This window comes from Fukomys damarensis, unplaced genomic scaffold, assembly GCF_012274545.1.
Source record: "Fukomys damarensis isolate Sample0158 unplaced genomic scaffold, DMR_v1.0_HiC HiC_scaffold_27, whole genome shotgun sequence".
In the NCBI taxonomy this organism is placed as follows: Eukaryota; Metazoa; Chordata; class Mammalia; order Rodentia; family Bathyergidae; genus Fukomys; species Fukomys damarensis.
Window position 1 is genome coordinate 31401433 of NW_022900939.1, and position 15126 is coordinate 31416558.

The 15126-nt window shown below is 56.1% G+C and overlaps 1 protein-coding gene across 1 annotated transcript in view; it reads right to left on the minus strand.

The window, feature by feature from the left end:
• Positions 1 to 430: 430 nt before the first annotated feature.
• The window catches only part of Phf2 (PHD finger protein 2), a 46430-nt gene continuing 31734 nt past the window's right edge, over positions 431 to 15126 (minus strand). Inside the window, exons 12-21 of the mRNA XM_033756469.1 lie at positions 13909 to 14028; positions 13431 to 13546; positions 11936 to 12114; positions 11749 to 11819; positions 10785 to 10945; positions 6407 to 6681; positions 4497 to 4592; positions 3849 to 3958; positions 2710 to 3103; positions 431 to 1945 (exon numbers count right to left, since the gene is read on the minus strand). Of these exons, the coding sequence (XP_033612360.1) occupies positions 1857 to 1945; positions 2710 to 3103; positions 3849 to 3958; positions 4497 to 4592; positions 6407 to 6681; positions 10785 to 10945; positions 11749 to 11819; positions 11936 to 12114; positions 13431 to 13546; positions 13909 to 14028 (1611 nt within the window). The 3' untranslated portion in view covers positions 431 to 1856. The remainder of the gene's footprint in view (positions 1946 to 2709; positions 3104 to 3848; positions 3959 to 4496; positions 4593 to 6406; positions 6682 to 10784; positions 10946 to 11748; positions 11820 to 11935; positions 12115 to 13430; positions 13547 to 13908; positions 14029 to 15126) is intronic.

A 15126-nucleotide genomic window follows, 5' to 3' on the forward strand; every position in this document is an offset into this window, starting at 1 on the left:
TTACTTTTTTAAAACTTTGGTCTAAGTTGCCTTAGACCTCATGGACTCGATACAAGAGTAATATGAATTGGGAAATAAAACACTTTAATAGCCACAATAAACTTTGTTAGAAATGTACATGTTGCCAAAATAATAATAAAATTAAAAAGAGGAGAGAGAGAGAGAGAGAGAGAGAGAGAGGGAGAGGGAGAGAAAGAGAGAGAACAGCTTGCTGCCCGGGTTAGATTATAGAAATGCTCGACAAGGACAGGCCAAAGGGATTTTAAAAACACCAGTTCCGAATAAGCCTGGGCCCCGGGAGACTCCCCCTTTGCGGCCTCGGGCCAGGGATGGCATCCCTCCTCACAGCAGCGGGAGTGGGTAAGGCCTCCACCCAGCTGCCTCTCCGCGTGGACAGAACATCCAGGTAATGGGTATATAAACAAAGCTCATAAGAAATGTACAAATATAAAAAGCTACAAACATTAATAAATTACGGCATCACAAAACACAGAAACACTTCACAAGGTGCTAGTAAAATAACTGTATCCCCAACCCCCTCGTCATACAAGAAGGAAAACAAAGAGCTGGTATGAAAGTTGAAGATTCGTCTTCAAAATGTGTCTGAAATAGATCTTTTGTGTCCTATTTGCTTCTGTGAAGACAGAGTATAAGGCTGCGCAGATGCCACTTGTTTTTCAGGCAATACCTTAGTTCCTAAAAGGAAAATAAGAGTAAGAATAACAACAAAAGAAAAGAAGGAAAAGGAAAAAGCATTGGAACCCAACTGTCCGTTAGAGTCAGCAAAAAACTCGTATAAAGGTTAATGAAGGACTCTATAGAAAGAAATTCCTAAAGATACTTTTGCTCTTATAAAAAAGAAGTCATTTAAAAAGCTATTTACAAGCTACATTCTATGAAAAATATGCTTCAGGAAGTACATCTAAAATTAAAATACAGGATTGCCTGAGAAACAAATCCAGCCCCTCCGTGTCGTGGGCAGACGACCATGTAGGTAGAGCCCACGCCCGTGACACCTCCTGCTGACACCGGAACCAAGAAGTGCTTGTCCGCGCCCTTGAGCCACTGGCCACCCACAGGCCGAGAAGTGCTTCTCCGAGTGCAGAGCTAGACTGGACGCCACCACGTGGCTTAGCCTGGGCCCCCCGGGCCCCAAGAGGTGGCTGAGCCCTTGTCCTTCCCTGGGGACCCCGCAATGGCCCCCGCACCACCAGCACACCAAGCCAGCTCCTGGTCCTAGCTGCCCCAAAGAAATGACCCTGGACATCAAGGTGTGACACCACCATCTGGCCTGCCGCCTCCCACCGGGAGCTTGGGGCAGACCTCTCCTTGCCAGCCAAGTGCTCTCGGGAAGAGAGCAGAAGGGTTCCCACAAACATCCTGCTTGCTCTTCCTCACGCTTTCTGTGTTCTTTGCCTTTTTTTAAGCCTCTGGAGGCTACCAGCCTGTGGCCAGCTCAGGCTCTGGGGCTAGTGAGCATTGGCTCACTCTACCTTCCTCGAAGGACTCATGCTCCCAGAAGAGCTGCAGAAGCCCTGAAATCACACCCATGCTCTGGGGTGGCCGGAGGCCGTCCTGAAACTGGAATGGTCCTCATACTGGCAGGGCCGCTTTTCAGGAACTGGTCACTCTAAGCAACGTGAGAAAGGATGTCCATATTCAAAACGAGGGACCATCGCGCTAGGCTTGCTCCGCCTGCTCAAGGGACAGACGCTCGTTTGGGGGGAGTGATGGCTGGGAGGAGGCGAGGCCCTCCCTGGGTGAGGCAGCTTTAGCCACCCTCCTGCGGGGGGCGATGTTTTAGCGGGGCTCCGGGGGGTCCTGAGCAGAGCAGAAGGATCCTGGCTTTCCAAACTTTAAAGGAGCAGTTTTCCGTTCCGATGAATTTTCAAAATCTTCCCAAGCCTCTGCTTGGCGGTGGCCATGCCCTTTTTTGTACGTTTTCCTAGGGGGGTGGGGAGGGGACACAGAAGAGGAGGATGAGTGTTACTACAGGGGAGCAGTGTGCTGGGCGGGGGTCCCGGCAGACATGGGAGCAGCTTGCAACCCCTGAGCCGTCTCTGAACAGGCCCTGGCGGCCGCGCACTGGCCCCAACAGCATCAAATGCAGAGGCTGCTGTGGCCACAGGCAGCCATGGTGAGCAGAGAGGGCATTACCAGGATGTGAGGCCACCCTGGGCCCCAGCCCCCGGGAACGGGGCCATCTCAAGCCAAGAACAACCGTGGTGCTTCCCCTTCCCCTGCCAGCTGGGTCCAGGTTGGGGGTGCAGGCAGATGAGGCCTTGGGAGCCCCAACATGTGGCAGGAGATACAGACAGTGGCATAGCACGGGGCCTGGCTGTGGTGACCCCTAACCCACACAGAGGGGTTGGTGACCCTGCAACCAGCCTGGCTCAACTCAGGAGGCCTCCAGTACTGCCCCTGGTGAACGGCTGACCACAACTTCACCCCGCATCAGACCCCCGAGCTGAGAGCCTCGATAACCAGAGATCCATTTTCTGATCTATTGATCTGATCTCTCCATCTCAACAGCGGCCATTTCTTTCAGTGTGCAGGCTGGGCCCGACCAGATGCTCGGATGGGAACTAACTCAGACCCCAGCATCTGCTGTCCCTGCTCCCCTCATGCCCTGCTGTCCTCTCTCACAGGACAGTCTGTGAGTCTGGGGGCACCCAGGGGCGCAGGAGGGGGTAGGCAAGGCAGGGGTACCTTTGGCAGCAGTGTTGTTGTTGGGGGACGATGCAGAGGGCCGCCTCTGTGTGAGAAAGACTCCAGGGGCCATGGGCTGGGCAGTGCGGCCAGCCTGGGCCCCCACAAAGGCGCCGGCCGCCGTGTACTCATGGTCGGCCAGGCTGCTGCTGTGCGACTCAGGTGGGGGCTCAGGCGAGCTGCTTTCCTGCGAGGCCTGGCTGCTTGCTGTGCTGGTGGAGGCCGGGGTTGTGGAGGCCGGGGTGGTGGAGGTTGGCGTGGTGGAGACCAAGGTGGTGCTAGCAGAGGCGGAGGTGGAGGCGGAGGCGGAGGCGGAGGTGGAGGCGGAGGGGGAGGCGGTGGTGGGTGGAGGCTTCCTTTTGGTGCTCTTTTTCTTCCTGCTCTTCTGCTCCTCCTTTGAAGAAAGCATGCATACCCATTACTGTCAAGGCAGCTCAGGTGCCCCTTGGGACATGAGGGCCAGCGCAGCCAGTGTGGCCAGATGCAGGCCACCCCAGGCTCAGACCTACACTGCAGGAACAAAGAGGCTTCAACCATGCAGCTGGGAGGGGGGCAGACAGGGCCCCCCGGACCCCACATCCAGCCACCAGAAGTCCTCATCACACTTCCTGTCTGGGCAGGGGCACCAAACCCACTGTGCTGAGCATCAAAGACCTCAGGCTGGAACTTTGGCCACCTTCTGATACAAGGATGTGGTGCCAGGGCCCCGTAGGCATCCCCTCATGGCTGGGTTCAGGGGACCAGTGCAGGGAGGAGCTGCAGGTGGCAATGAGACTGGGCGAGCAGAGCTAGGGGCGACAGGTCCCATCTCTGCACCCCAGGACAGCCCAGAAGTGCCAGAGGCTGGGAATGAAGGGGTCCTCCTGCAGGGAGAGGCACAGAGACCCCCCGGCACCTCCTACACCAGGACACAGCCGGCCTCAGCAGGAGGTGCCTGTTTGGCTGCAGGTTCCAGGCTATCAATCCTGCTCCCACCCCATACTGGGAATTTGGAACCAGAAGAAATGGCAGCTCCATGATCATACATCCCCAATCCTCTAGTCCAGGTGGTGTGAACACTGGGGTTAAGGGACAGAGACATCAGGGAATCTGAACCTAGTGGGGTGATGGGGCCCTGTCTCAAGTGAGCCCCTCCTCACCTGCTGGGACAGCTTGGCCGCGGCGGCTGCCAGCCCGGTCTCAATGGAGGCCACTCTGGTCCCCTCCCGCACAGGCCTGTCCTGTCTTGGCACTGATGGCCCGACCCTTGCTGTGGAAGAGAAGGGCCAGACCCTCAGCCTCTGAGCCAGCCTGGGCCCCCTCCTGGTACTCCCACCCCAGCCTGTCCTTGGATCTGGGGCACCTTGAGCACCATGTACATGTGCTGGGTAGAAAGCCACAGTCACAATATGGCCACCAAGGGTCAGTGCCACCCTAGAGTTTCCACAGAACAAAGGCCAGGAGGCCCAGCAAGCTAGGATGTGGGGGAGGGTGTGTGGAAGACAGCAAAACCCCACCCGACTGCTCACTCTGACAGGTGCCGCTGCACGGCGGCCACGGGATACCAAGATGTGCCACCACCCCCACCCAGAACCACCAGTGCAGGAATGCTGGGGAGGAGGGGCTGGCCCCAGGGGTCCTGAGCCAACAGCAGAGCCCTCCCACACTTCTGCAGGCACTTCTGCCCTCAGCCCTAGACAAGCTGTCCAGCCCACAGGATAGGACAGGGCAGGTCTGAGTCCTCAGAGGCTGGGGACACAGACAAGCACACAACCCTCTCTGTCATGCCCCGGCAGCTGCCACACTACCTGTGGGACTGTAGGGGGCGTCATCAGAGCCTTTCCTCTTCTTCGACCGGGATTTGAAGACAGGGTTGTCCTCATCAGACTCCAGGGAGGGGTAGACTGAAGGAAGACAAAGGACAGCAGGGCCCCTAAGCCCCTGGGCACAACTGGGGCAGGGAGCAGAGTGGCTGGGAGACCGTGTTGCCCGGCGGATCCAAGGTCACCTTTGGGCCTGCCACACCACAGAGCTGCTTGCCATGAGAACACCCCGTGTGCAGGCACAGACACCCTGGGAATCTCCAGACAAGAGCTCCTACACCACTACCCGCGTCCACCCAGCCTCCTGGGTGTCACAGGCCCCTTGCCTCTCCTGATGTCATCACAACAGCTGTTCACGGAGCCTGAGACCTCAGAGGCCCTACACTGGAGGCAGCTATGGCAGAGCAGGTAGGGGCCCAAACCCACCAGGGGGGTCCAGCTCCCAGGGCTGTTGGATGAATAGTCGCTGCTACCAAATAGAGAGAATGATGAATAGAGAGCTGATGTGCACCAGAAACCCCAGACCTGCCCAGTGCATCTCAGAAGAGGGAACCCCACAGAGCAACATGGGCAGCTCATGGTCCGCCAACCCCTAAGGCATGGTGAGGAGCCTCCAGGACTCATGATTCTGGAAGCGGCGGATGCAGGGGCCCTGTGCTCCACACCTGAGAGTGAAGAAAAGTAAAACGAGTTGGCTTCGCTGTCAGTGCTCTTGTCAAACGGGTGAGCCCTGTGGTGAGGTCCAAATCTGCCCACCAGATTTGCGTCAGGGTCTAGCTCAGCAACTACCTGCCTGTAGCCACTGCGAGGGTGCTGGGGAAGGCTGTGCACTCGGCCAAGGCATGCCCAGCCCCAGAACGGTGGCCCATGCCACCACACCGTGCCACAGGGACATTCCCAGGCTGGAAAGAACCCTTCCAGAGCCAACTCTGGGGGAGCCATGGCCATGACCCATGCCAAACTCACTGCCTGACCGTAGAGGTGGCCACATGAGCCTCAGTTACTCCACCTTACACAGAGGAAGACAGGATGGATGTTGTGATCTCAAAGCCCTGCAAAGTGGTCCTGTTGTGGGGAAGCCTGCCAGGCAGGTTCGCAGAAGAGAAAATGCCCAGTGCCCTATCACCCAGCCAATGCTCTCCTGGGAATACAGCCAAGGAAGATGAGGACACAGGTCGCCATAGAAACCTGTACAAACACATTCACAGAAGAGCTATTCACCATAGCCGTGAGGTGGAGCAACACAGAGGTCCCACGGACCTGCACCCGCGGACGTGTAGATAAAACCATGTGGTATATCCCCACAGGGTAAGCATCCAGCCTAGGGAAGGAGGGAGATTCGGGCATGTGCCACAGCACAGATGAACCTGGAGAACACTGCACTGACTGAATAAACCATTCTTATAGGACCCTTCTGTATGACGGGCCTAGGAGAGCCTCCATGCACTTTACAGGAGGCCTGGGTTAGGGGAGAGGAGAGGGAGTGACCGTTAACAGGAACGGGGGATGAGATTTTCTGAAATTGTGACTGCTGCACACACCTCTACTGATGCCAAAGACCACCAAGTTGCACTTCTAAATGGTTTCTTGTTTGTCTGTTTTTGGTTTTTTGGGACAGGGTCTCACTATGAAGTTGAGACTGACCTGGAACCCACTGTGTAGACCAGGCTGGTCAAACGCACAGTGATCCTCCTGCCTCAGCCTCCCGAGTACTGGGATTACAGGCACGCACCACCACACCCGGCTTGTTTTTGTTTCTTTTATGCTCTGTAAACTACATCTCAAAATTAATTAGGACACAGCTTCCGGGACCAGGGATGAGTTTGCAGCACATGCAGCCCTGTGCTCAGAGGGTCCTGCCCACTGTGGGCCCTCCCACCAGCAGGGACCCTCACCGTAGTCAGAGTCCTTGAAGCAGGCATCCAGGTGATCCTGCTCTTCCTCATAGTCCTCCAGGTCCACACTGTTCTTGGCAGCCCTCTTCAGCAGCCGCTTACCCATGCTCTTGCTGCTGCCCCCGTTCTTCCTGGCGCCATGGGCTGCCAGCGAGCTTCCCTTGGCCTGGCCGGCACCCCACGTGGTCTGCAGGCAGGAGTCAGAGGCCTGCAGGTTGGCCATGGACAGCATTCCCTGAATGGCTTCCTGTGTGCTGGGAGAGGCCGGGGGCTGGCTGGGAACACAGAGACACAGGCACTCAGCCACGGCCCTCAGCCGACTGTCCAGGGTGCCCAGACCACAGCCCTCACAGCTCTGGACACTTGGACAACAGATCACATGCCACAGCCTACAGCCTGCAGCTACCAGCTCAGGGCACCAGGCATGGCCCACAGCCTGTGTGCCGTGTGAACACCCGGCCTGGGGAGCCAGAAAGGCACGCAGTGGAGAGCATGGCGAGGGTTGATGACTCCTCATGGAAAAGGCCAGGGAACCCCATCTGCTCACCCCGCCCCACTCCAGGGAGAGATGGAGGCCTTGGGATAGAGGTGGGTCACAACACACGGGAGGGTGGCAGATGGGGGAAGGTCCAGGTCATGCACGATCATGCACTAGGCTCTCCTACCTTAAAGGTGGAAGTACTCAGCTGCCTCCCTCCTGCCAGCTCAGTGGACCCAGAAGACCCCTCCCTCATTCCCAGGGCACCTTCCCATCTGCCAGCCACCATCTCTCTATACCCCATACACATCTGCACCACAGCTGCATTTCCACCTTTACCACGCCCATACCACGCCTGCACCCTACCTGTACTCACACCTGCACTTGCACACATATCTGTACCCCCATCCTCACCTCCACCTCCACACCTTCACCATGCACACCCACATCGGCACCACACCTGGACCCATAACTGCATCTATACCTGTGCACCTGCACCCGTATCCGCGGCACACCTCCATGTACCATGCCTGCATGGGTAGGCACAGCTGTACCTCAACTCAACCCAAGGCCCCCAGCTCTGGCACCTCCGCAGACTCCCAGGCTCTCTCCTCACGACCTTATCTTCCAGGCCTCTGTCAACCTCCGCCTCCAGGTAATGCTGCCCATGGTACCCAGACTGGGTTCTGGATATGTCCTCATCCCCTCCCTATGCCTGTGCTCCCATGCTTCCTGGATACCCTGGCTCCTTTCCTTCAAGAATCAGCTCCTAAAACTAGGCTTCGAAGAGGTGGGACAGGGTGACCACTGTCACTCCACAGAGCTGTGGCCTGGACGATGCTGAAAGGAAAGGTCCTGGAAAGCCTCCTACCACCCCTCCTAAGGTGCCCAGTTCTAGCCTCCATGTGGGGCTGTACCCTACCCAGCCTATACACCACTACAGCTGGGGAAGCCCCCACCCATTGTCTGCACAAAACTGCCTGGGCGGCTTTAAAGTTGCTAAGTCTATGCTCTGACCAGGGATTCTGAGTTAAAGGTCCAACTGGGGATCCAGGTGCCCTCACGCTTCCAGAACCGGGCCCACGATTCCCCAGAGACCCACGTGGGAGTCCTTCAGTGTCTCCTTCTGGTCCTCGCCCTTCCCCATCACCCTGCAGTCCTGCTGCCTGGCCCCACCTAGGCCAGATGGCCCACCCCAGGCTGTGGAGTTGGCCACGTCACAGGCAGAGAGCAGGCACACCTGTCATCGCACCGCCCCACTCCCTACACATTCTGGGCTCACTTCTCCTGAGACTCGTTCTGCATCAGTGTCACCCTCTCTCCTGCCCTCCTTTTGTCCAAGTATCTGGAGCACTTTGAATGAGACCACTGATGAGGGTCCCAAGAGAGGGTCATGGATGAGGGTCACAGAGAGAAGAGGGCAGCTGGGAAGATGGATGGAGGACAATTCCAACACTCGAACACCAACATGAACAGTGTTCGCGTTTGAACACTGAACACGAGAGGCTACAAGAGCCCTTCTGTGTGTGAAGAGGCTTCTGCACCACCGCCACCCTCAGATGGACCTACGTGAGAAAAGAAGAGGCTGAGGCAGTGGTGGGTAAGCTGCCCAGACATGGATTACGATGCAGCCCCACCAGGGATCTGGAGAAGCCACTGCTCAGAGTCAAGAGTGTTCCAAGACCCTGCCAGAGAAGGACAGGGAGATGAAGCTACACCTATGAGCACAGATAGCCCAGGAGGACAGGGCTGGGTCCAAGGCTCATGGCCGTCTGAGGGTTACAGAGCCTTAGAAGAACCTTTCCCTGACCCTAGGGAGGACAGAATGGCCACCTGTCTCTGCAGCCCTCCAAAGGGCTGGCTCCCTGGGCAGAGCCACAAAAGTGGAAAATCACACATGGTGAGGTAGCCCTGAGTTCCTGGAGCCCTGCCCTATACTATCTACATTGTCTGAGCCATGGGCTATGGAACAGAGGCTGCTTTCACATTGCCGCAGCTGTGCTGTCTTCTCTGAGCATACACGAGAGACCAGCAAATGCAAACAGCTTGTCTATACTCTCTGTGGCAAGCTCTATCCCACTGTCTACCCAGGCCATGGAGGCGGGCAGGAGCTCCAGGACACCCAGCCACAAGGGTCCCAAACAGGGGCGGTGGGATCTCTGCTGGAGCCTGTGTGGAAGTGAGTTGCCCACCCATGCCATTGGGGTGATCCCAGAGGGTGGGACTGTAAGCCCAGCCGGCCTGTCTGCCCATGCCATTGCAAGTGAATCAATGAGCAAAATTTAACCAGTCAACATGGAAAATAATACTGTAATCCTCCAATTATCATACCAAAATCCTCTCCTTTCCCCCCCAGCGGTAAACACTAAGCAAACCATCCACAAGAAATTAACATATTTTCCTTCATTTTCTTCAGCTGCTTTTCTTCCAAATAGTCAGTACTTAAAACAGAGCAAATAGACCATCAAAAACTGACCTACCGCTCCAAATGGGAGACTTGGGGAGGAACTGTCCTTAGTGGGCTAAGGGACCCCGCAGACACCTGCGCAATGTGCCAGGGCACAAGTGGGGTCTGCTGAGTCACTGCCCTGAGACAGGCTGCCCCGCCCGGGCCAGACACCAGCCTCCTCACAGGGGTGGGTATGGATCCTCCCCAGAGTGCCCCCACCTCCACACCCCTAAGGAAGCCCTCTTTGCAGCACCCATGGTAAAGCACCTGGCCCTCAGCCCTGCCAGCCCTCATTCTTGGTGGCCTCAAGCTCACCAGGAGCTTAGGCCTTTTCATGGAGGTTACAGGGGCCCAGGGTGTCAGGAGGGGCTCTGCAGACCCTGAGATCAGTCATAAAAGTATCAGCTGAGGCAAACTTCCTCCCAGAAGAGGGGTACCCCTTCAAGGGTTACATGGAGCCCGTACGGGGCCTAACTTGCAGTGGGGAGGGGGCTTGCAGCCAGGTTTCACCTCCTGGCTACAGATGTTTCCATAGCAAAGACTAACTAGAAACTACCTCACGCAGGGCAGGAAATCTGTACCCCAAGAGACTGCAGACCCCTCTAGTCATGCTTCATGCACATTAAAAGAAAGCATCCACAGACAGCTGGCTGTGAACATAATACTGCATGCAAAACAGTAATTTATGAAATTAAAAAAAAACTCATTTAGCCAAAGCTCTTTCTAATCAAACCGTCTATCTGCCTGGCTGGAACCCTCTGTCATCTAGGAGTAGGGCTGACCCTTGCCCCAGGGCCCCCAGCACACCAAGCAGTCCCCAGTGCTAGGCTGGGCTGTGGACACCGGTTCTCTAGTAGTCATTTGCAGGTGGGCAGATTCGGGAACTGAGTAGGCACCCAAGGTCCCATGGGCCCTGTCCCACTCAAGCCGAGGGATGCCAAGGGAACAGTTCTCACACCGGGATGTCGCAGCACAGCTGCAAACAACCTTTCAGGAACCCCAAACTGGGGTTCCCCTGTCAGGCAGACAGAGATCCCAGACCTGTCTCTGCTACTTCATGGCTGTAGGGCTGTGGGAAAGCTGCCAAGCTTTGTGAGCCTCAGTTTCCCCAAGAGCAGAGAGAATCTGGAGGTGTTGTGAGACTAGATGGGTTAGGAGGGAGCCACCACTCCCACAGCAGCTGGAGTCCTCCCATCCCCTTAGCCCCAGAGGCCTCGAAGAGGGGTGTAGGCTGTGCCCCCTCCTTTACAGGCTGGTGGTACACATGCAATTCCAAGTTTCCACCGGAAGAAACAATGGTTACATGCTTCACGGCAAGAGAGACAATGTGTGATTTAGAGAGATCCTGAGGGACCCTCAGAAGAAGAGTGAAGCTCAACCCCTCTCTACTGCAAATCCAATTCTCTGAAAGGTGAGGCTGAGCAAGCCCCTGCCCACAAACGGAGTCCCACCTGTTGGGGTTGTACTCAAGCGCCCCGACCTCCTCGCTGGCCTGCAGCAGGTCCAGGATGCCAGCCGCCGAGCTCCCACTTTCCTTCTTGACTTTGGCGTTACGACTAGGCTTGGTGTCAGTGTCGATGTGCAGAGAGCCCTCGTCTGAGGAGTCGTCACTCTGCTGGGTGAGGGACAGAGCAGGTGGTCAGGGCAGGGGCTTGGAAGAAGAGGGGTGCTTTTCCCCTCGGGGAGAAAAGTACATTTCATGAAGTTAAGAGCCCTGTTCTAAGGAACATAGCTGGGATCTGTGTGGATGCCTCAGCCTTCTCCAGGTCCCCAGGACCACAAAGGACTAGGCTGTCCACACCCTATACGGCTTTACCTCAGGAAGTCTGGTTCCAAGACAGCTTCTAATGAGCCCCAATGTTTTACACAGATTCACAGAAGCTGCCATGGCTGAATGCAGGGAGGGCAGGGAGCATCTGCAGCCTCTCCAGGACCCCCGGCCCTGGTATGTAACAGCCTCAGATCCGATGAACACCAAGCTCCCCTGGCAGACGGCTCAGGGGACTCGGCCCTACCCCCAGACTGTCCAGGAAGTGTGGAACCAACAGGGATCCTAACTCCTTGGGGCCTCTGCCTCCTGGACTTGGACATGGCCTTGGAGGCTATCTTAATTCCAGACCCCTCACAGCGGGTCCCCACCCCGACGCCACACCTCTCCACCCTGTGAGTGAGTGTGGTTGCACTGCTCCCCTTCAGCCCTGGTGGCCAACAGCTCGGGCGGGCACTTATTCCTCCCGTGCTAAGCCTGCATCTGTGCCCAGCCAAGAAAAGTCTGGATGAGGATGGACACCCGTCAGCACCCTGAGTGCAAAGACCACTCCACTGAGGGGCTAGGCTGTGGAGTCACCAGCTCGGCCTTGGGGACACCCAGCAGTGGCCACACAGGCTGACCAAGTGGGCCCCAAGGCAGCTCACCTTATACACCGCCGAATCCAGCTTTGGCTTCGTGACAGGCGTAGGAAGCACCTCCTTCTTGTCCAACAAGACTGTAAGTGAAGCACACAGGAGTCTAGTGGGGGCTCAGGCACAGCTGGCCGTGTCAACCGCTTATGGAGCCAGGCCAGGTCCCCCGAACCCCCCACCCAGTCCTCACCACACTCACAGGACAAGTCCCTTTTTGGGGTGTTCTTCTTCCTCCTGATGGGAAACTCGTCAATTTTGAGCTCCCCATCGTCAGACACATACTCGTACTCATCTCTCACAGGCTTGGCCTTGTCCTCCTTGAAATTTTGCAAGGCCCCGAACACACCAGGGCTGGTCGGGGGCCTGAGAGCCTTGGAGCTGGGGCAGCAGAAGAGAGCAGTCAGCGGGTGTCCTCACACCACCTCCCATGGTACCCAGCCCCAGTGCCCTCTTGATGGTGGGAGACCAGGCTGGGCTGTGGGCCCCTCGGTCACCTGTCCGTGAGGAGGAGAGATGTCCCAATCCCACCCCATTCTCCCCATGCCATGTCCCCCAGAGTATCGTCCTGACTTGCAGCTCATGAGGTACACCTTAGGGCAGGTGAAGTGCTTAGGCCTGCGGTTCCTACTGTCCCAAGTCCCCAGGACAAGCATGGGCCTCCTGTCAGCCTGCTCAGGAAATCGAGACGTGTGCTGGGATTAGCCCTAGAAAGGAGCAGGATCCAACCTTTCCATATTTTCCTGCATAGCTATTTTGGAAAATCAGCTATGAATATGGACCATTCTAAGAAATACTGGATAATTCATCTCTCTGCTAGGGTGAGGCAGGGCTGCTTCAGGTAAGGAGCACCCCACCTACCTAGCTGTGAGCAACTCTGGCCTGGACCCTGCCTCTGCCTAGGGCTTCAGACTGGTTTCTTTCAAAAGTAGGGCCAGCAGGCCGAGGGAGAAATGGCTGGACTTCAAACCAACATGGCACCAATTCCAAGCAGACAAAAACTGATGTGTGGACACTGTGCTGGGCCTGGGCTGCCTCCATTGCCCACGGGTGTGCGAAAGGCTGTGTGCATGGTGTACAGGGTGGAATGTATGTGTGTGGTGTGTGCATGGTCTATGACATGGATGTGGGTGTCTGTGCAGTGTGTATGCACGTATTGGGGAGGCTGTGGCATGTCCGTGGTATGTGCACATGTGTGTACATGTGTGAAATAATGACTATATACGTGGTGCGTGCAGCATTTGTGTGGTACAGGAATATGGGGAGGATATGTGTGTGTGTGTGTGTGTGTGCGTGTGTGTGTGTGTGTCTGTGTGTGTGTCTGTATGTGCAGTGCACGTGTTGCATGTGATATATGAAAATGTGGATATGAGGCAACTTCTATGTGTTTGTGTGTCATGCAGGTGTGTCCATAACATGTGGACGTGCAATGGGCGTGTTGCATTTGTTGGAGTGTGAGGCGTGCGTGACGCAGGGTACCTGCACAGCATGTTTGCGTCATCTGCACGGTATGATGTGTGTGTATGATGCAGGGTGCCTGCATGGTGGGTGGTGTGCATGTGTGAGGTAGGCTGCATGCACAGAGTGTGTGTGTGTGTGTGTGTGTGTGCGCGCTGTGGGATGCCTGCACCTGGTGCCTGGTGTGTATGTGATGCAGGTTCCTGCATGGTCACTCCTCCTGTCAGAGCCTCACATACCCCAGGAGCTTCTTGTTGGAGAAGGAAAAGGAGAACTTGTCCTTGTTTCCAGCCAGGGGCGACTTCTCCAACTTCTGTTCCTCCTCCATCTTCAGTAAGGAGTCAGGTTTGCTGTTCTGAAAGCAAGACAGGTCTGTCCCTGAGCCCACATGGAGCCCAACTGACACCAGTGGCCAGGAACATGCCTAGGCAAAATTGTGCACGGCTCCAGTGGTTGCCTGGCCCCAGGTCTGCAGAGCCGCCCTCAGAAGTGGTCTGGCCCCAGACTACAGAGCACGGATGGCGCAGGTGGTGAAGGGAAGCGGTGTCCTGCACCCAGGCTGCTCCCCACACACTCAGGACCTGCAGGTACGTGCTTCACGGCACCACCTCCTGGTGACTAGCAGACATGCGTCTGCACGAGCCTTTCCACACAAACAGCCTCCCAGGCTCACTGTCTGCTCACACTCACCACCCACATGCAGTGCTTGCACCTCACCTTGTACTTCCACTTGGCCTCAGACTTGCTCTTAGTTTGCTCTCGGATTTCCAGTCTCTCCACGTCATTCTGTGTATGGACAGTGTCCTTGTTGGGAACACTCAGGACGCTCTTTGGGGCCTAAAAAGCAGCCATCATGATCCAAAGGCAGACATGGAGGGTAAGTGGGATGCCCTTTAATTACAGTACAAAAGCCTGGCGACTTTTGTTGGCCCACAATCATCCATCCATTAATCACCCACTTATTCACATATTTACCTGTTCATTTGTATATCCATTTATTTATCCACTCATTAGTTCAACCATTCCTTCAAACATCCACTCATCTACCCATTCATTCACATCATCTGTTCTTAATCCAGCCACTCATCCAACCATTCATCTACTCATTAGTTCATACATTCACCACCCACTCATTCATTCATCCACTAATTCATCCATTCACCTATTCACCAGTCTATTCAGTCACCCATTCCTTTGCTCACCCATTCCTTTGTTCACCCATTTGTCCACCTGTTCATTCATCTGTTCATTCATCGTTCATTCATCTACCTACCCACCCATCCATGCCTACCCTAAGAAAGAGAATACCAGCACATTCTACTGCAACCCTGGGAGGGCGGCCCCGTGAGAAGTAGGTTACAGCTTCCCCCAGAAGGAGCACAGATTCAGGGGTGACTGGCCTCAGGGGCTCAGATTCCTGAAGACCAGACCTATGTTCTTCAGAGTGGACCCAGGCTGGGCTTCTCTCTCATCGGGCACCAAGTCCTCCACCACAGCCTCCTCTACTAGCACCCTCTGTTATCTCTGTACAGACAACTCATCCGTCTCAGGCCTTGGCCCCAAGGACAGCTTTCTGTTCCTCGAAAACTAGCTTGGTTACTCCTTCTGGGAAGACCATTCTGGCCCCTCTACAGGGTACCCCTCCAGGATGCCAGCCCCAGGATCCACAGCACAAATCCACTGAGCTGCCTCCCTGTGGGCCTCGCCGCTCTGTAGCTCCTGGGGCACAGATGCCTGCCTGGGGCCTGGCTGGGAGCAGGCCGACTAGCAAGTCTACTGGGCAGACTGTGCCCACAGCAAGACCCCAGCTGTCCCGCTCCCCACCCAGCCATAAACCACTGAGAGCAAGGACACACAGCTCCAGCTGTCCCCACTGACCCAGCCCCAGCAGGCACCACAATGCCCCAGGCGAGGTGGAGGCAAGTGGGGCTGCAG